At 46.4% G+C, this 21306-nt stretch overlaps 1 protein-coding gene across 10 annotated transcripts in view; it reads right to left on the bottom strand.

The window, feature by feature from the left end:
• Window positions 1-21306, bottom strand: part of PRRC2B (proline rich coiled-coil 2B) — a 45973-nt gene that overhangs the window by 8403 nt on the left and 16264 nt on the right. For 8 of the 10 annotated variants that reach the window (XR_001524357.3, XR_001524358.2, XM_015644616.3 and 5 more), the window contains exons 6-27: window positions 19097-19240; window positions 18225-18466; window positions 17761-17882; window positions 17146-17288; window positions 16476-16566; window positions 15892-16084; window positions 15201-15516; window positions 14401-14591; window positions 11908-12112; window positions 10981-11200; window positions 8301-10352; window positions 7972-8171; window positions 7167-7312; window positions 6593-6734; window positions 5903-5982; window positions 5014-5205; window positions 4680-4874; window positions 4171-4257; window positions 3147-3251; window positions 2372-2564; window positions 1345-1442; window positions 575-702 (exon numbers count right to left, since the gene is read on the bottom strand). Coding sequence is in view for 8 of the 10 variants with exons in the window: in XM_015644616.3 (XP_015500102.1) it covers window positions 575-702; window positions 1345-1442; window positions 2372-2564; window positions 3147-3251; window positions 4171-4257; window positions 4680-4874; window positions 5014-5205; window positions 5903-5982; window positions 6593-6734; window positions 7167-7312; window positions 7972-8171; window positions 8301-10352; window positions 10981-11200; window positions 11908-12112; window positions 14401-14591; window positions 15201-15516; window positions 15892-16084; window positions 16476-16566; window positions 17146-17288; window positions 17761-17882; window positions 18225-18466; window positions 19097-19240 (5485 nt within the window). In the remaining 2 variants the exon portion in view is untranslated. The remainder of the gene's footprint in view (window positions 1-574; window positions 703-1344; window positions 1443-2371; window positions 2565-3146; window positions 3252-4170; window positions 4258-4679; window positions 4875-5013; window positions 5206-5902; window positions 5983-6592; window positions 6735-7166; window positions 7313-7971; window positions 8172-8300; window positions 10353-10980; window positions 11201-11907; window positions 12113-14400; window positions 14592-15200; window positions 15517-15891; window positions 16085-16475; window positions 16567-17145; window positions 17289-17760; window positions 17883-18224; window positions 18467-19096; window positions 19241-21306) is intronic. The other 2 variants (XM_015644621.3, XM_015644617.2) reach the window with 2 other exon arrangements.

Below are 21306 nucleotides of genomic sequence, written 5' to 3' on the forward strand. Positions count from 1 at the left end.
TATGCACAAAACCTTAGGAGACTGTACAAACACACCCTGCCAAACAATATCTGGCCTGCTTCAGTTCTCAGACAACTAAACTGACAGCTTAGAAAGAAGCTGTGATGCCATTTTCCATTTTAGCTACCAGGATTTTTTACTTCCACTCTCAAGAGCTTTTACAACCGTGTCCTTGTGTTGCCAGAATATTCAACAAAACATTGTGTAGTATCTAATATTTATGTTCCAATATCCCACACAACTACCTGTGGATTAGCAATTAAGGGAGGATTCAAGTTACCTAAAGTCTGCAGCGGTTTTGCAAAGCAGGAAAAAATCAGAAGTTAAAGATTCCAACAGCTCTAGCAAATAAAAAAGTTGTTTTTGTTTTTTTTAAACCTGTGTTCAGGCTTTTGAAGCATTAATTCAGATTTTTCATGCTCATGCTCCCTACACTGGCACTGTTATTAGGGGAAGGAAACAGCATTTGAACGAAGGGGAAAGGGAAGATGAGTGTGGGTGCCTGATCAATGTACACACAGATCAGGAACATAAAAGAGAAAGCCCCAAGGAAAGAAAAACAAGAAGCAGTTACCTGAAGGGCTGTATGGAGCTGTACATCTCCTGGGACTGGGAAACAGGCAGACCACCCCTCAGTCCAAGCTGAGCTTGGGCCTGTAAGGATGTGTGGAGGGAAATGGGAATCTGTTGAGCAGCAGCAGCCTGCAGAAGAAATTAATATAACTGAGAAGTACAAGAGAAGCCAGAAACTCTCCAAGGGTGTTAAAAACCCATCAGTTTCCTGCATGAGACAATCTGCAGTGACAGTTACCTACACTGGGCCTTTACCCAGCCCTGCATCGTTCCCCAGCACAGCAGCACTGCCAAGGAAGACACTGCACAGGCACCCAGAGGTTAATGCCTGCAAGAGGCATTTGATAGACATGAGGGAACCAACATGCTCCTCACATAGAGAAGGCAGTGACAATCCAGCTCTCACCTGCCTCTCACCTTGAGAGAGCTCTCCCCAGCCCTATCAACACACTATTTTACTAGTGAAGTTACTCATTATTATTGACTAGCTGGGGAATTTACTGGAAGTCACTTCATCTCACACAGGCCTCAGCATCTGCTTCAGTTAAAACCAGTCCAAGGGCACTGGTACAGAAGGGAAAGAACTCCTCAGCTTCTTCCCTTCAGTTTCACTAACCTCTGACACCCACTGGGAAGTAGCATTCAAGGAACTTAAGTGGAGCCACATCTAAGTTCCTTTGGGCTATGAAAGTGAAAAATTACTCCTTGTTTCTTAAATGCCACCCTGAAGAATCCCTGAAATACCACTTGCAAGCTGTACTGCTCCCTTACCTGTTGGTAGCTTTGCTGCTGAGGTATCGTCTGAGGGACCAGGCGGGGCTGACTTGCAAACACATGGCCATCCAGGTACAGGGGTGGAATATGGTTACCTGGACATCAGAAAAGACAGGCTGTAAATTCAAGGTTCAGGGGAGATACAGGCACTGTATCTGCAGGTCAAGACTATTTCCTATCTCTCAGCAAGTTAGCATAAACATAGTACCCCATTCAGAAGACGCTGTAAAGCTCCTAAATCCACATACCAACATCTGCAGTAGCAGGAGGAGAAATCACACCTTTCTGTAAGAGGCTAAAGGTAAACCTAGGTTTCCCACCTCCACAAGAGTCAGACACTAGCAGTTCAGAAGTTGGTAACCTGTACTCAAAACTAAATGCCAGAAATCTGCTTTGCAATCATCTCATGTTTGCAGGGAGAAAAAGAGCAAACACGGCATTTAACGCCTTTACACACGAGATCTAAAAGCCATATTCACCCCAAGGGTGGCACCAATTAGAAACTGCTGTGCCACTCCTGTGCTTTCGTGCAGATCTGAACCAAAGGATGAAGCAGCAAGTTTAGGATGGGTAAGGAAGGAAACCACCTGACTTGGAATGACCTGTTTACCAAGTGGAATCTAATAACAGACTCACTACACATTTCACTCTGTTCTTGAACTGAGACATGAGAAAGACAGTGCATACATGAGAAACCCTTTGGGACCCAGAAGTCATCCCATGGAGAGAACCTCAATACATTTCCTCTTTCCAGATGCTCTCCCCTAATTGCACACACTAACATGACTGAGTTAAGCTTTTCCTTTAACTAAAAGACAGCAACACCTTCCACCTTCCCAGAGTTCTGTGCACTGAAACCAGTTGTTGTTTTGCTCTAAGTAAAAAGTGCTCAGAATCTGTCAAACACCAGACAGCAATCACTCTACACATAAACTCTTCTCACCATGCTCTCATCTACCAGAACCAGAGGATGACTCCCAGATAACAATCAGACAATGAAAATGCTGCTGCAGTTTGTAGGTACCTGGGATAGATGCAGAGGGTGCTACAGATGCCACAGGCATAGGAGGCATAGAAACTCCACCAAAAGAGCTGTAGCTGACACCGTTGGAAGCTCCAACACTGGAAGGAGGCTGGATGCCTGAGCCTGCACCTCCTGGGGAGTTCTGTTCTGGTAAACTCGGAGAGTTTTCCCAAGCTTTACGAGCAGACTCCATCTATGGAAACAAAGAACAATAACTACACACAGTTCAAACAGGGAGGACATTACCAAAGCCTACAGCTGCTCATCTGTGTCCTATGAGCTCAAATTCACTGCACTCTAGGCACAGTGGAAAACTGACAGGTCTGAGGTCAGGGGGTTCTACAACGATTTGTAATGGACAAGAATCCTTCACAAATACTCAAACCCCTTGGTATTTGCTGAGCTTCTTGGGTTTGGGCTGGAGGTGTTTTTTGTTTTGGTTTATTTGATTTTGTTGTTTGTATGCTTGAGTGAGTTTTGTTTGGTTTCCCTCTCTCTTTACACCACCAAACTTCCCAGGATCTCTGAACAGTCACCTTACCCAGTACTGAAATAGAAAAGCTCTGTTGCACTGGTTCTACAATTGGCAAGGACTTCCTGCATTCAGGACTTAAAACACACACCCTAGCACTCATGTTGAATAGCACATATGCACAACTTGTACAAAAGCTAATTAAGTTTAGCAATACCTAACAAAATACTGTGGGAAAGATCTTCCCACCTTCATTACTCTGCCCACAGAGACATGGTATCCACACACCTTCAGCTTCCTTACCTTAAGAGTAAGGTCTGCAGTGGGGAAGGACATGGGGTTCAGGCCGATGCAGCGCTGGAGGTGATGATCCCTTCGCAGGATGGGAATAGACTGTGTTAACCCTGCCTGAGGGGAGAGTCATAAAAGGAGAATATCTGTGAACTCTTAGGAGAATGTTATGAGCCACCAAGGCTAACAGAAGTTCAGCTAGGCAGCTCCAGTAACTGCATGTCAAAGAATTCAGTCCCCAGTCATACTGCAGGAGCCAAGTGTTCAACCCATTCTACTCTTGCAATAAAGGAAGCTTTGGTTATGTGCAAAGACACCCCTCTACAGTCAACTATACCAGTTTTCACTTTAACTTATCAGTTTGATCCAGTAACTTCCACTTGTAGAAGAGTTCTCCCTCCTGTTCCATACTTAGAAACTACCTGAGTGTTAGATAAAACCTTTTTCTGAAAAGAAACACCCTTTAAGACGGATCTCCAAAATCAAAACCAAACAGCCTACAAACTTAAGACATTTCAAAAGCAGCTTTGTGTGTGTCTAACACTGCTGTCTACAGCTAAGCTACCAGCTGAGCTTTCAGTATGCTCACTTTCACACAGAATAATGAAATACCCAGATGGCTGGAATAAGCTGGGAAATCTCCAAAAAGGCCTGACCACCATGTTACAGTTCTCTGCCTTGCTGTGGTAGATGAAACCTTCTGAGGAAGCTGGGCAGTCAGGGTCTAAACATGTCACTATCTGCATCATGACCATGTCCAACACGTGTGTGTCCTGGGGGAAGAGACTGGTCATCTCCGAGATGGCTTTACACAGGCCACCATGATAACGAAGTTGCACTCTACATTATTTCTGAGTTTGTGACACTCATTTTACCAAGATATCTTGAGATTTCCATTTTGGATTTCAGTGACATGTGCTGCCTAACCATGAAATATGAAGTCAGATGCAAACATGCTTGCTCTCTTTGGAAGCACCTGAGGTTTATCTAAGGAGTATCTCCAATGAATCAATGTCAAAAGTAAAAAAATACTTACATTACTGGCCAAGGCATCCTGCAATTTGGTGACAGGGTTAGCTGCAGTGCCAGAGGCAGAACCAGGTGGCAAGCTGAAGTCAGAGTCCTGAAAAAGCAAAACACAAAATTTAAATCCAGGTCCATGCGCCAACCCCCTCTGCTTTTCATGGTTAATGACTCTAGCCTGAATTATGATGCTACAAACTAAAGACTGATCTCCAGTAAGCCTCGCTGGAAACAGCAAACACTTCTCAGCACTCAGCAGCAGGCAACCCCCAGAGACATACAAAAGCTTGGCCATGATTTTGTCCCTCACCTCTGTTACCACCCCCAGTTGGTCCTTGGGACAGAATTTCCAAGTGGGTACTACATGTTACCAGGACATCATCCTGAGTCTGTGTCAGTAATAAAATCTAAGGCAAACCTACAGGTGGAAGCTTCCTCTAAATAATCTTTCTGCCTCAAACCACTTTTCGTGTCTCAAAAAGATCAAATCACCAAGAAGATAAAAACAAATTCAGTCCTCACTTTAGGATTTACTCCAAATTCAATGGGTGGCACAGGAAGTACAGAATCCACGTGAATTTCCACCCCATTAACAGGGGGAATATTCCCTTCCAGCCGTTCCGTTCCCTCCGAACCCTTTCTGTTTTTCAGGGAGCGTTCGTTGCCAATTGGTCCAGGCTTGTGTTCCTTGTTCTGTCCTGAGCCTTGATCTGAATCCTTAACAGAAAAGCAGAGAGGCTGAGACACAAAGACCAAATAATCCAATCTCAAGCCTTAAAAATGCTATCAAGAACAACACAACCACTTCACAAGGTCTCTCACTCTGCGCTCTGGCTTGGCTGCAAATCCAGATTACCTTTTTATCAGTTTGCTTCTGCACTTGCTCCTTCTGGCAGTCAGGCTTTGGGTCCACCAGGCCAGCCCCATTCATCTCCTCTGGTTTGAGGGTGCCATATGGAGAACTGCGCTGAGAGGAGGTTGCGGAGGATTCCCGAGACTCCGCGCTCAAGTCAATGCCACTATCCCCCTGGCTGCCTTTAAATCCCTGCTATGCAAAGCACGAAATGTGTTAAAGCCCCGGACTCCAACCCAGCGCCACCAAGGAAAAAACATCCCAGAAAACAGCAAGACCATGTCCCTTTTTTCAAATCACCATCCTGGTTAACTGCAAAGGAGTTGGGCCTGACCTGCAGCACCCCTCTGCTGCTCCTTCAGCTCTACAAAGCCCTGAGACAGGTGAACTGATACACCAACCAGGCCATGGCTCCAGAGTAAGGAAATGTGTCCCACAGAACAACCAGGCTGAGCTAGCCAAACTCACTCCACATGTAACCCAAACAAAATTTGGACTCTTGGTCTCCAGAGGTGAAGCATTCAGGAACTCCTCTGCCCTCCCTGCGTTAAGGCTACAGCTACACGCTGCTCACAGGCACAAGGCAAAGAGGACCTATGGCATTCCATCCTCCTTGACCACAGTCTGCACCCAGTGATGAGCTTTACCCTGGAACAGCTCTATCACACAGTTACTCCAGATTTATACCCACACAACACCAAGCTGTGCTTGGTTCTCTAAGTCAAGATCTGAACAGCGTCAAGCTCAAATTAAAACTGCAGAGACAGTTTAAAATGGCACAAGCAGAGCTAAAGAGTCACTAAGCACAGATGGAGCAATGAGAAGCATAAAAGCCACTTGCATTAATACTTTATACACACAATACCTGAAGGGCACCTTAGGTGCCACTTACCTCGGTGCTAGACTCAGTACCATTAAAGGTATTTACAGGCTTGCTCCAGGAATCACTGCCAGGAGACTGAACAGAAAGTGCTGGAAGAGAATGGAGGGCAGGGTTCAGCTGCTTGAAACACAGCTATGAGCACACCCTGTACACATTACAACATCAACCTTCCATTTCTAGACATGAGAAAGGGTATTTTCATCACTTCAAAAAGTTAAGTGTGGCCCAGACATCTGAGATGTGATGCAGCAGAGAACACAGGGTATGAGGAGTGAGAGTAGAGAACAAGGAGGAGGTTTCTTAGGGAACAGAACAACAGGAGAAAGAAAGGTCAGAAAGAAACAAGGGAGGCACTAGCTTTTCAGGGCTAGAGACGAGAAAATGTAGGAAAGCAAAATAAGGAAGTCTGAAGTAGATCCAGCCCAACCAGCTATAAAATGCTGTATGTAGTAGGATCCTGATGTGAAACAAAGACCCAAGAAATAGATTAGGAGACTGACATGGCCAGTAACAGGAGGAGGATGGCTGAACAGTAGAGCTCATAACAGAGGCTACTCCATGTGTCTGCCAGCTCCCCTCCCACTCCCAGCATCAGACAGGAGAGGGCTGTCTCCTCTGAACCATGGACCCCATCCTTGCTGCACACCCCAGAGGCCTCCAGCTCTGTGAAACCCTTTGGAACAAGGGATCCAAGCCTACCTGGGCTGTTGCTCTCCCAGATCTCTGTGCCCAGGCTGTTTCCAGACACTGTTACATCGCTCTGCTCCAAGCACAGGCTGTTCTGTTTCTTAGCAAATCGCGGTGGAATGCGCGACTGAAGGACGCGGGCCTTGGCTGGTGCCTGTGACAGGAAAGGCGCAGGTGTCAGACTGGGAGGCTCCCTCAGTCTAACAGGACTGGAAAGAGCTGCTTTTTGTAGTGTGAGATCTTCTGGCAACAACACACTGAGAGTGCAAAATCCTCCACTGCTCCTGCTCCCCAATATCCCACCCACTACAGGCAACAGCTGGCTTAGAGAGCCAAGCTGCTTTGGATGAAGACCACTCTAGAAACTTAGCTCCCAATTAACAATTCTGCTGCAAGCCAAGGAGAGTCAGAAATCTCCCTTTTAGACCAGCAACTCTAAATATATTTCTGGGGCCCAAAACAGGATCTGTAGCACTTTGGCACTGTCAAGTGTATGTTTTTCTGTTCATACAAACACTTTCTGGAGCCCTGTTTCTCTGACTGCAACCATGTAACAGGTCCAACTTTTCTGCCTCCCATTCCTCACCTGAGCAGCCTGCTCCTTCTTCCTTCGCTCCTCTTCCAGCAAACGACGCTGCTTTTTAGTAAGAACTTCAATGAAGCCTTCCCCTGCCACAGAACCAACTTCATTCTCTTCTGCTGTGTTCGACACCCGATTATCAATGATGGTACCTGAACAAAGCACACAGAGGAGAATACAGTGCACGTGTGTGCATATAAAGCTTTATAATTGCAATCATTTAAACAGTGTGCTCCAAAAAGGATCTATGCCACAATAAGTTCACCTAGCAACATCACAGCTACATTTTGAAAACAAAATCATCTGACATCTACCAGCCACTTTATCTTTCAGAACTTTGCTGTCTCCTCTGTTTTAGGATGAGCACACTTCAGCTGGAGAGCTTGGGAATGGCAACTGTGTGATAAGTCAGGTAACTTTCTTTTCAGAGATACTCATTTCTTGCCTCCCTGCCATTAGTTCGGCGTCAAACTCCCCACTCTGGATGCTCTCTCAACTTCCTTCACACAACAAGCCTAAAAATACATTAGCCTCTTAGAGAGAAACAGAGAAATATTCTCCCTAAACACAAAATTTCTATAGAAGGAACATTAGAGACACTGTCAGACCTGGCTGAAAATTTTGTGTTTAAAATTTAACAACAATTTTACCTTCCATGTTTTTCTATTTAGATACACAAGAATTTTCTTGCTTCTGTAAATAAACAGGAAAAAGCCCCTGATTTGAAAACTACCTGGATTGAATCAGTCTGGCTTGAAGTCAGCCATAATATGTTATCCTCTTAAAGAAACAAATGAATCAAGACACTCACTTCCATAACTCAGTTCAAACTGTGACAAGGCATCTCCTTTCTCACTTGCTCTTTGTGCAGTGGATTTGTGCTCCTTCTCTGGCTTTTTACCTGGCCCCTCAGCACTCTCTGAGTTTACATGGGATGCCCTATCCAAGCTATAAATGGAGTGGCTGCTCCCACCACTGGTGTTGCCAAGACCTCCTCCTTCTTCTGGAGACCTATGCAGAAAGAAGGGAAAAGATTTAGTTTTGTCAGTAGAATGCCAACAGAAGTCACAAGAATGCATGGGGTGTACACATCCACTCTTTCAACATCTGCATACATCACAGATCAGAAAACAACTTTACCTTTTGCTCTTTATCAGAGTCCCATTCTGCTGGCTCTCGTATCTGGAAGCTGCTCCCACACCAGTCCTGACAGACTGCTCTGCAAACCCTGCCAGCTCAGCCTTGCGGCTCTGCCTGTCCACCAGTGGCCTCTGGCTTGAGAAGCTCCTCTTTGCCAGTTCCCTCTTCTCTCCCATGCTCCCGGTGCCGAGGCCACCCTCCAGTTGGCCCTCACTCTCTGGAGCTCCATCTCTTCTCTCCCTCCGCTCGCTGAAGTCGCTGCTCTCAGATGCTGTCTCCCACTCCTCATTGGCATGGTCTGAAGAGTTCTGGTAGGAGAGCTCAGGAGAGCGTCTGCCCGAGATGCTGCTCTTCTCTGCAGTGCTCAGTTTGGGTCTGCCTGGCCACTGGCTGGGCAGCAGATTAGGGCCTCCCTCCTCAGGGTTCCACTGCCCGACCGATTCCCTCTCCTGCCTGAGGCGCCTGAAGCGCGGGGGCTTGTCCTGGCGGGGAGGACGCCGCCTCCTGAAGGGCCTGTTCTCTATGTTCTCCTGATCTGCTGAGTAATCCTCCTGGAAAAAGTGCCTTTTGTCATCCAGATGACTCTCATCAAAAACCCGGCTGGAGAAGGAATCCGTGTGTTTGTAAGAATCCTGAATGTAGTCCCTGTCAGACTGCTGCCTGCTCCCAAAAGCGTCTGACGGAGATGTGTGGCTGTATTCCTGCCACCCTCCTCCCCCACTCCTGCCTTGCCATTGGGTGGGCTCCTTACCCATGAACCCCCTTCGTCCATAGCCAGAGTTGCTCAGTCTTGGTGGCAGTGATCTCCCAAAGGCTCTTGGAGCCCTCATCTTAGGATCCAGGCTATTGTGATCATCTGAATAGATTTTGTTGGACCTCCAAGACTCTTTGAAGTCTCCCTTTTTCAAATCACTGTCCTCCCTGTCTAGCACAGAGCCTTCATTGCTGTTCTCCGAGCCCCTCTGCCGGCGACGCTTGGGGAGCTCCTCGTACTCTGACCCTTCACTGTGTGTCTCACTAGCAATCCGGCGCCTTGGTTTGCCTCTGGGGAAGTCCTCTGGTTGATTGAACTCCCGGAGCCCTCGGCCCCTGCTGCTCCTCTGGTTGTTGTTGTAGACTCCCCTGCTGCTCACAACCGTGCCTCGGCCTCTGAAAGTGAACTCTCTGAAGCCTCTCCCTCGCCCACGCCCTTGACCTCTCCCACCGAAAGCTTGCTCCTCATCAATGAAGATCCAGTTGTTTCTTTTTGTGGGAGGGAGATCGCTGCTCTCTCTGGATAGTTTGTTCTCCCAGGTTCTTTCTGGTTTCTCCTCTTCCTCCTCCTCCTCCTCTTCTTCCTCTTGGGATTTCTCAGCCTCTCGTGCAAGGCTGGTTTGGGAAGAACCCTTGTCATCCAGCAAGTAATGCGTGGAGTTCAGCAAGGCAGCAGAGTCATCTGACTCACTTTCTACCTTCTCTTTCAGTGGGCGTGAGCTGTCCTCTCCCTCCAATTTAACCTTCTCCATCTCCTTCTCCTTCTCTTCCACCTTGAGGGCCTTCAGGACTGGTTTTTTAATGGGGCCCGACCGGCGTGTCCTCCCCATCTGCTCCTGGTGCTGCCCGCTGGTGTTGCGGCTCTCAGGAGCCCACTCTGCTGTCTCTTCAGTGGCCTGTTTGGTACTGGCTCCTTCTTTCTTCCATGGGTCAGCACTGAATGATTCCTCCTCCCGGGGTGCTTCTTCAGCAACTTCTGCTGCTGTCTCCACAGGTTTCTGATGGTGGCTGATATCCCAACCATTATATTCAGGCTTCTTCTCCGCTTGGATAAAATCAGGCTCAAGGGGTGAACACCTCAGGTTTGCATGGCGGCTGCCAGCAGGACAGGCTTCCTGCACACTCTCCTGATGCTGGAACAAGAGATCCTGGCCTATCCTCTGAGAAGGCAGGCAGCTGTCAAAGTCTGCTTGGGCCTTCTTGTCAAAAGCATTCAAATACTCCTCCCCTCTCTCCTCAAAGAGATCTCGCTGAGTGCTCAGACTCTCCGGCCTTCCAGAAGCAGAGTAATTTTCATTCCTAAAAGTTAACAAAGGAAATAAAGGGAAGTCAGGTAATGCAGAGCACAGCACATCTCCAAGGGCCCAGGCTGGATACAAGAGGTAAAAAGAAGTAAACTGAAGTTTAAGCTAAATCATGAGGCAATGAACCTGTAAATACCAAAATGTTGGGCAGAACTGCTAAGGTCCCAGGCTGTACTGCCTGGTTTGTTAAATCCATGCATGATGAATAAAACAGTTCCTATGATGGGCAGCAAACCTAAGAAATGAAGGGAGATTTAACCTCCAGTGATGCGGAGACATGAAAACAAAGAAATTGGTTTTAGAACGTCCAAAGAAAGTAGGAGACAAACTAGCAAGCATCAAAATTTTTGACTCATTTTTATACCTTCCCATGTAGGTGACAAGTCCCCCTCTCCCTCCAAACAGGCTCCAAGCTGGTCAGATAGAAAACTTCTGAATAGCTCAGTCTGTAAACACCTCCACAGCTAAAACACTCAGGAGTGTAAGGGTGCTGCTCCCAGATCAGTACCTGGGCTTGTTCACAGACATCTTTCAGACCAGTTCTACAACTGCTTTTCAGCAGATGGCTGACAGCAGCATCTCCCATCCCAGCATGCATGAGGACAGGGGAATTTTACACTCACCTGGCATGTAGCCCCTCCATGCTCATGTTGTCAGCCTGTTTTTGATGCGACAGGGAGTATCCTTTGCTCTGCAGGGATGTGTAGCTGTCCTGGCCCCACACTGGCACAGGATCCAAGGGAGCTGTTTTCCTCTCCACCTGCCCTGCCTGACAGTTCTGATCTTCGGACCGACAGCTGCTCCCACCAATGGGGTCCTGCTGAATCATGGGCTTCATAATTCCTGCTCATGACAGAGTTAATGCTGTTAGCACTAGGATTTCACAGACAATCTCCTAGCTTGACTTCCCTTCCTTCTCAGGAAGCAGGCAACTGCAGCCATGGAAATCTCCCTTGTAAAGAAAAGCCTATGCTTGGAAAATGCACAGCTGGGAAATACAACTGGAGTGATACAGAAGATGACAGAGTTCTCAGAGCCCAGCCCACACAGACTCTATACAGCATCACTGGCTTGGGATCAAGCAATCCACAAACTCCAGGGAATGATTTATGCATCCTGATGTTTACATTCACACCTCTGAAGATTAGTAACAAGATAGGAAGGTACAAAGTGCACACAGTTCAGTAACAACAGGGTTTCTCAATCACATTTCCTAAACAGGGTCTATTAAGATTTCATATGATTACAGTGACTCCAAAACTCATCCTTCTCCTCCAACAGGCAAGATCCCTTTCCTCCAAGGGGCAAGATCAGTCACTAAGGTCACAAAGCAGTCAGGGAAGGTCTCCCACTGCAGCGCAGAGAATGGACAGACATGTCCACATGTCTTCCCTCCCAGTCTCCTACCACTTCCCACTGCAACCAGCTTTCTCATCCCCAGAGAAGGAATGCCAGCCAGAATGCAAAGTCTGGACAGAGGTTAAGAAACACAGCAAATTTCTAGATATGAACCAACTCAACAGCCAAGATAAACACTGACAACACCTCACCTGAAGGGTGAAGGGCTGAAGGGTAGAAATCCACAGGGGTGCGACTCTGGGCCATGCGAGGGTCCATGTAGGAGGGCATCATCATCCAGCGGGGATCAAAGCCGAGCATCTGCGGGTGCGGTGGGTAGAAAGTCCGCTGGGGATGGGAGTGGGATGGGGGAGGGTAGACCTGCTGCTGCCAGTGCTGCATCTTGTACAGCTGCTCCTGCAGGGAAGAGGATGGGCCATTGGACATGGTTGTGGTGCCAGGAATCACGCTGACACGCTGGTCAGCCAAAGGGAAACACATGTCGTCCATCAAAGGCTCAATCCCTAACCAGATGGGAGGGTGCAGCAGAGAGGGGTAATTCACTACCAGCTGGGAATGTGGCAGTTATTCTGTAAATACCAGAGCAGCCAGACTATCACTGTGGACCAGGCTATGTGGCCAAACACATGGGATCAGCTTTAAGACCACAATCTGCATCTTCTCAACACTCCCATCAATACAGGACAGCTTCCTGTTAAATGCCACTTCATAACTGGAACCAAGTACTTTAGAAGCTGCTGCATTTTTCAGGAAATATATCTCTAATTTATTTATTGTAGTGTTTCCTGGGCATCCTTCAGAGACAGGCTGGCACTTGCAGGTTGTTTCCTCATCTCCCACATGACCAGTCCACCTTCCCGTAGCTGAGGACTGTCATGATGTTAATTTGATTTGACATTTAACTTTTGCTGATGGTCCTAAAAGAATATATATTTGAAGGGAGTTCTGTGTACCAAAGAAAGCTTTCAAACACTAAACATCTCCAATTAACATGAAATGCTTCTGCTTACTTGTCAAATGTGCCACCCTATTTTTTGCTAAGCTAAGCTTACAATAGTGTCAGATACTGTAACTGTTTATTAAAAAAGCCAATCCCCAACTGCAGAGTAAAAGACACACCTTTAAATCTGAATCTGACACATCATGACAGCAAGAAAGGCTCTGATAAACACAGACTATATCTACATTGCCTATTCCTGTGATACCTTGGTATTTCCTGCACAATACCAACACTTTTCCTTTTTATTCTTTTCATGGAGCTACCAAATACAAGCCAGCCAAAACATGTACTGCTTCATACATACTAGCATCATAGAGGATAAGAGAAAATAAAATTTCACGTTCTTCCAGCAGCAATGACCTATGGTATTATTAGTGTGACAGCAAAGACATCCAATTCTTTTTAGTTTAAGAGCATCTCTTTTCAAGAGTAACATTAAGCAGCATTTGCTGCTGTACATCTGAATCATGAAAATGTCAACTGCTGAGCAACGAGCACAAGGAACATCCATAAAAGAGCAATTACTGAGCAAAAGCCAATTTGTGAGCTCTTCACTAAGATCTGCAGCAGCGTTGATTATATCCCATTTCAAGTGGTCATTTTATGAAGAATGGCAATTAACTTTACATTATCTGAAGCCTGAATACTTTGTCCCCTGGTTTGGCTCTGCTGCCCAATGGAGGCTCAGTGCATCTGGCGGCAGAACTGCACAGCACGTATGGCACATACAGCACTGAAAGGTCAGGCAAGAGCCAAGATGCACAAAGCAGTTCAGCTGATGTCTCAGTGCCCCAGAAGAGTTTTCAGTTCAACAAAAATTAAACATTTAAGACCAAGTATGTTTATGGAGCAAAGAAAATCTTCTGAAAGAGCCTTGCAGAAAAAACCCAAGTAGGTATTCGATGATGGCAAAGGACCAGCCCTCTCCAAAGGCAGGAGGTGGAAAAAGAAGTGTGCCACTCCAGAACTCCCTCCCAGTCCAGAAGCAGTCCAGCAACTTGCCAACCTAAGCAGTTTGCCCCTGGCAAGCAAGTGGCTGCCCATAGCTACAGTAGTAAAGACACAGCAAGTGCTGAGTGAAATGGAAGCAGCTGAACCCCAAGGGTTTTCCCTTGTCCTGTGTATTCAGGCACTGCAGCAGTGCTGAGGAACAGCAGCTCATCTTGTGCCAGAGAGTAACAAGAGATGTTCATCAGGTTCTATGCTAGCCCAAGGAACAGAAGCTTCTCTGGGCCAGGCCCACAAAAGCACCAAGACAGCCACTGATGTGCTCATGGTTTTGGATGTGGGAATATCCCCAGCTTCTCCTACTTATTTGCAAACTGGAGTTCTGCCACAAACCACACAGTCCTAAGAGTTCCCATTGTCAGGAGATGCTCGGACAACCATGCAAGACAAGTCAACATTTCTGACAGCACTGTATTTTTCTCCCAGGCAAGTGACAAACCTGGTTGAGCCCTATCCACAAGAGCTCCAGCATCACAAGATACAAGGAAAACTCATGTAGCCCACACAGAGCCTTTTTTACCCAATCACACAGGATAGTTCCACAATCAGAAGTATTGAAAAAGGCCAGAGTAAAACCCCACTTATCTCCTCCCAGTCCAAAGACTGATGGTGTTGAGAACTGAGCAAACACAGTAGTTTTAGTGGGGGTCCAGAAAATGGGTTGTGAGCCATTTACCTGCTGCTGTTGCTGCTGCTGCCTCTGGAACCGTGGGGGAAGAGACTTCTGGTATTTGTTGAATTCTTGTGCTGGTGAGGGAGCTTCTCTGAGCTCCTCCTCACTGCTGCTTTGGGCTGCTGCTGCTGGAGCAGGACTCTCCTCTTCCAGATAGCCAGCAGAGGCATCCTGCATGTGAAACTCAGGCGTTGCTGCAGAGAAGAAAACAATCCATGTTCATGTTCATGACAGAGCTGGGAGTGCAGCACCACCACACAACATACACAGGCATGGGCATGTCCTGATAGCAATACATGGCTGAACCTTACTACAATCATACACAGCACATCCTTTATCTTGACAACCCTATAGAGAGTTTTGTCCAACTCATTTTAATGATAAATTTGGAGATCCTCCTTTGCTATCAGCCTTCTGCTTAAGCACGGGGGAGAAAGTCCTTTTCCCCTGTTAGCCCTTAAACCTGCCAGCACTTACTGGTTTTCTGATCTGTGGCCACAAGCACTTAATATTATCATCCAATCATGAGAAGCCCATGAGGCCCATTCCAACAAGGCCTCTGCTAGCACAGCTCACTGAGCACAGATAAAGGCAACTAAAGAAGTTTGCATTTATTTTAATAACTTTTTTATTTAATCGACCTTTGTCAACAACACAAAATACTCTGCAGAATACAAGCAGCAGCTGATCTCTCAAGGGCACCTGAATGCTCCCTCCCAGGAACTCACCCACTCCAGGTAAGAGATCAGTGCAATGGCAAAAAAAGCAGTTTTTACAGGGTGAGGCAGGCAGTGTTTCTGTACCTTTACGGAAAGCATGGCCATTCTCTTGTGCAGTGTTTTTCTCTGTGCTGGGAGGTCGCACATCTTCATTCTCTGTGTGCTTCTGTGTCTCCCCACTCTTCTGAGCCAGTTTGCACTTCTGATCGAGTTGCTTGAGCTTTGCAGCACAGGCTGCCAGGCGCTCCTCCCTGGCTCGCCGCTCCTCTTCCTCCCGTCGCCTCCTGGCTCTCTCCACGGCCTCAGAGATCTCAGAGTGCACAAACTTCTGTCTCACAGGCACCTTTTCTTCTTTATCCTCGAGGGACTGCTGTCTGAGACCACTGCCCAGCGCAGGCTTCTGCCAGAGAAAAAAGATTTCTCCGTAAGCACGACCCAATTAGCTCCTTTATCTTGAGATTTGCATCCCGTACTGATGGTATCATAACCCCTTGTGACTCCCTCTCCTCTATCCTGAAGCACGAATCCCCCTGTTACTTGCAAGAGTTATTGCTATTTGGTTCAGTAACTCCATTTTCTCACTGACAACCCCACTGTTCTGGACCAACTTCAATTTCTTTTCCCTAGTGGAAGTGCTACGCAGATAGATTTCTCTCCAGGTGGATATAAACTAAGAACAGGAAAATTCATCAGCATCACATTTCCAATAAAATGTCAAATTGGACTCTTAAGGATAGTGATGGGCTTCCAGCTCACCCACATGAGTTAAACCTACCTGGTATTCTGAGGAAGAGCTCCAGCCATTCAGCTTCCTCGGAGGCTGCTGTGAATCCTGCACTTTCCGGACTGGCCGGGACAAGCCAGCTGAATCATTCCAATTCTTTCCTTCCTCCAAGGTGTGCTTGACATCTGCACTGTCTGCCGAGCTCAGGGACAACTGTCGCTGCCTTCTGGGATCCCAGCTGTTCCTGTCACATAAACAGCTTCATTATTGCATTTGCTACTTGCCTCAAAAAGCACTTGCAGCCTCATCAAGTGGCAAAGGCAACAGATTCTAAAATAAATGAAACATCACAAAAAAACAACAGAACAAGTGACGTGCTTCTCTTAAGGTGCATAAGGATCAACTCCATTATTGTGCAGAAGGGTAAAGGTGAGAAAAGAGGAGGAAAAAAGCCTGGCAAGCTGGTAGTCAGCTGCTAGACCTACAACCACTCAAACACTGCCCAGTAAAATCAATAAAGTCACAGGAACAAATGAGAGGGATCAAGACTCCACATTTAGAACAAGCTTTTAAAGATCCTGGTATTGCTCACTTTTACTGAAACAACTGCAGGTGCAAATAGAGTAACTTCTTACCACTTCTGTCGTCCATCTTTAAGAGTTTCTTCCTCTTCTTCATCTTCACTAAACTTTAGTTTCTCAGAGTAATCCACTTCATCGTGAATGCCTACAAATGCAGCAGTGTAGAAGGGAAAATGGACTTATGAGAGGAAAGAAACAGGTCCCTTGTCCTGCTAAAGCTTATTTAGCACTAAATTACAGGACACACAGGCTTGGCATGAACTACTTGCAAAGCCAAATGTCCAGCACTGGTCCTGGAAATCACAGAATAGCCTGGGTTGGAAGAGATCTTAAATGTCATCTACCAACCTCCCTCAATGGAGGGACAACTTCAAGAAATGACGGGAGCAGTGTGGACACACACACTATTGAACAGCTGGGCTGGTCCCAGAGGAGGAGCAGTGAACAGCCTGGGAGTGGGGGCTGCAAATGAGGACACAGTCACCAAGCCAGACTGTGTGCATTTGGATACTGAATGCCATGACTGAAAAGGCAGGACTAACTCCTTCCAGGCACCCACAGTGCTATCCCTCCTGCTGTGCTTGGTGTTTTCAGATTTTAGGAGTCTTCAGATCCAGTTCCTTGAGCACAATGTGATGGAAGGATCAGAAGGATCCATTGTGTCATCATTTACACCAACAGGAACTTCACAACTACACAAAGCTCGAGCGTGAAGGCACTTTACCTGCCCATCCATCATCTGCATCATTGTCTAGCTCATCCAGCCCCTTCAGGTTCTCTGCATTGATGATGGTGGGCCGAGGCACTCGCTCCATCTGCTGCCGAACTGGGCGTGTTGGGCGAGACAGGCTGAGCCTGTTCTCTTTTCTGCAGGAAACCACAGAATTGGTCAGAAACAGCAAAAAGAAAATCAAAGAATGCAGAGCTCAGTTTGTAACACTGAATCAGTCCTTTTCTACTACACACTTACATACAATGCATCAAGATACACTGCAATACATCGTGAGACTTTCTCTCCCTGTCCCGCAGTTTCTTCCCCTTGTCTACCTGGTACCACTTCCTAGAACTTACAGATCAGAGCTGCAGCCCCTCCAGTCCAGGATCACACACCAATTGCCATGTCTACCTGTTCTTCAGACATACAATGCTCACAAGCCTTGCAGCATTTCAGCTGCTGTTGTAGCTGGAGAAAAGCTGCTTTGGCTAAAAACCAGGTTTCCCCTTTGGTACCTGCCCTTCATACACAGAACTGCATCCTCGGCCCAAATTCTTGCCTAGTTTAAAGTTCATGTCACATCCTGAACATGTGTCTCAAGTGGGAAAGTGATGGCAGCCTTACCCATCCTGGTCATTCATCTGGAATTGTCTGAAAGGTACCCGGGGCTCAAGCCGAAGCTGAGGAACAGGGAAAGACCCTCGGTCCAGTGATGCAGGGGTCTCGGATGGCTGTTGTGGACACATCTGGAATGAGGCAGAGCAGAACAGCCTGGTTTTTCTCCTTGCCACAGGAAGGTTTACCCAGATTAGGTTACAACATGTGCACGGTAGCTGCACCCACACAAAGGGGAAGCAAACATTTCACAACAGGCCACATGCTAGTGGCTCCCTCTCCAGCTCCAGAGGGAAAGAGACAACTTCTCTTTGTGCTGAGCAAGGCTGCCCTACACAAACTAAAAACATGTCAAGTGAAGGATCCCTGAGCAGCCAACAGAGATCCCAGAAAACACATCTCAGCTAACTTCAACCCCAGCCTTATATTAAGAATGAAGGACATCACAAAGGTGTGGAGAAAGGGTCACTTACAAAAGCAGGTAGCATGTCATGGTAGGTGGGTGGCTGGTAGACGTTTCCCATGAACTGTGAAGCCCCTTTGCGGACGGGCTGAGCTGGGCGGAGAGACGGCTCCTTGGGATCGCTGGCGCTCGCTGAGGAGGGGGCCCCGTCTCCAGTGCTGGAGGTCTTGCTGCCCAGCTCAGCAGGGGAGGCGGTCAGAGATGTGGCAGAGGTGACGTTCCTCCCACCGCCCTCCCTCCAACTGGTGACATCTGGAAAAGTGGTAATAATTATGTTAATATTCATAAATGCTGGCAGCCACTCTTCCAGAAAGCCTCAAAACCTCAAGTATCTGGTCAAGCCCTAATAACTCCAGGGTTGTAGCAAAATATCAAGGACCAAGAAAAATTTCCAACTGTGTTTATTTTCTTAAGAGGAGCAGCATCAGCTGTTACTATGTAATTGCTGCACCAGCTGTGTCCTAATTTGCCAATAAACCTGAACTCCTACCAGAGTGCTCCCCATGTCCACAGTCCTTACCCTGCTGAATTAAGGCCAATTAGATGCAAAAACAAAGAGAAGCCACATTACACCACACACTAATCACTGTGGCTCCCACAGCCCGGTAAGGGGGCTGCTTTCCAACATCACAAAGCAATTTTTATTTAACAGTGTAGTAGATGACAGTCCATACTTGGCTGTCTGGACCACAGAACATCAGCACCACATGCCAATCTGTGATCATCTGCTAAGCAGCCTGACACATGTAAGCTAGCAAAAGATAAAAAGAAATGTAAGGATGCAGATCTTGGTACTACTGTGAACTGGCACCTCCTGAACAAAACAGAGTCAACAGGGTTACTGAGCTGGGATAAGGCAGGAAGACACAATCCTTCACTCACTCTGGGGGCGGAGGCTTGGTCCTGGCCCATACGACGGATCTAAGGCGCCCTTTTCTTTGCCAACCTTGTCCTGCTCGCCAGCTGCTTTCAGCGTCGGAAATTCCTCGGGAGAGAAGGATAACAGTCGGCTTGAGGCCCTTGAACCTGTCAGACAAATAAGTGTGGCACTCAGAGAAGATATTTCCACTGTTTCAACTCCCTTAGAAGATCAGCCTGGAAATGTGTTTCCTGGGAATCTGGGCCTCTGGCATATTAAAACCCAGATTACTATCATACCAGCACCTCACTTCACAACCCCAACACTCTCAGACACTGTCACCAACACAACAACACATGTCCTCACCCAGCACTCCCACACTCGGGATCTTAATTTAAATTCTCACATTCAACAAAGTCAGTGAACTTTCTCAGCTTCCAATTATTTTTGTGAAGTAGAGAATTCAGACAGAGGCAGAGATACAAATTCTGCAAGATCACTCATAAATGATACCCTGCTATCAAGTATTTGACATTTCTACTCAGACTCTTTTTGCTCAGACCTCACTCTGCTGGGGCAGCCTATTGTTAAAATTTCTGTCAATGCATCAGTGAAACACCACAGGTAAGAACAGATCTATGCTCTCCTTCCTGCTGCAGCATTTTCAAGATGCAGATCACTGGCCAGATCAGGCAAGGTTCATTTCTAGTCACCAGTAAATTGTCTTGCTGAGTCATCAGTCACCCCAGAACAACAGTTCTCTGTCAATTCTAAAGATCTGCCAGTGACTGGAACACGAAACACAGCAATTCTCCTAAATCTGTTGGCAAGATAACACTGAATAAAAGGAAATTACAACCATTACTGTACTATTACACATTAAAAGAATTGTTTTTTTTTGAGAACTGTTTCTCAGTGCTACTTGGCTAAAGCTCTCTTAAAAGGGGCATTTAAGAATTATATTACAAGTATCAGCAATGAATACTGAAGACTTGACAAGAGTCTCATCTGTCTTTCTCCTTCCTTGCCCTGAAGAGCCAAGACAGACTGGCTTAAGTAACTTCTACTTTCTGGAACTTGCACACTGCACAAGACCACCCATGTGAAATTTCCAGGAAAGACTGCAACAGCTACAAGAAACATTTTCAGTTTTAGACAGATGAAAATACTTGAGAAGGACATTGCCTAAATATATTGCAAAGTAGCTAAGATTTGCTGAAGAATTCTGATTTTTACTGAACTAGAATGGCACAGATGTCTTTCTGCCCCCAGGCAAGGTTGCCCCATGTAAGGACTATTTATGTGCAGCCATTAACAGTTTGTATTCTAAGTAGCATCACAATGAAAAAAAAAGTTTGGTGCCCCTTTTTTTCCTTCAAATGTCCTTTATGCAAAAACCCAGGCAAGGAGAAGTCCATAATTATTAGACCACATTTCTTCAGGATACACCCTCCAGAAGAGACTTTACAGCTCTAAGACTTTAAAAGAGCAAAAAGCAAGAGACTTTCCTCTTTATCTGTAATACCTGAAAGTAGCTTAGAAGGAAAAGCAATTGTTCAGTGCCACTAAAGAAGAGCTGCAAGTATGGGATGGCCCAAGAAATCCTTTCAGACAGATTTCTGATGCTTCTGTGATTCAATTACCACCTAATTAAGCTGCTTTTAGCCACACAGACAACTGTTTTCTTGGGTTGAGAACTCTATACTGTTAAGTGTGGCCTAGAATGAGTTTTCAAAAAATCCATTAAGAACATTGTTAGATGACAGATTTCAGAATGACTGTACAGGAGGTCTACATAGCAAGACTAAAGAAAGTATCAGCTAACGGAACAAGACAGTCCTTGCACTGGCCACCAGCCTCAGCCAAGTACAAGCTTCTGCTTTAATATTTAGCCTTTGAGAAACACCCTCTCATTAAGGCCCTCATTTAATTTAGGGTAAACTTGTCCCCTCTGTTTCTGCAATCAGCAGCTGTCTCAGTTCTTTCATATCTCTCTGCAATTTCACTTGACAAGTGAATGGTTCCAGGTCTGTTCACATTTAACAGTGGAACAGAGCTGTTATTCTCACTCTGGTTTTAATGGCACTTCTTAGTGCAGCTGGAAACCACCTCCTGTGTGGAAATGGGTACATCTGAAGACAACTAAACTCACAATTCATGCTAACACTGCTCCAGGATTCTCAGTCAAGCAGAAGCCATTAGCAGCACAGTTACTGAGGCAGACTTAATAGCA

The sequence above is a fragment of the Parus major genome, chromosome 17 (genome assembly GCF_001522545.3).
Source record: "Parus major isolate Abel chromosome 17, Parus_major1.1, whole genome shotgun sequence".
NCBI lineage: Eukaryota > Metazoa > Chordata > Aves > Passeriformes > Paridae > Parus > Parus major.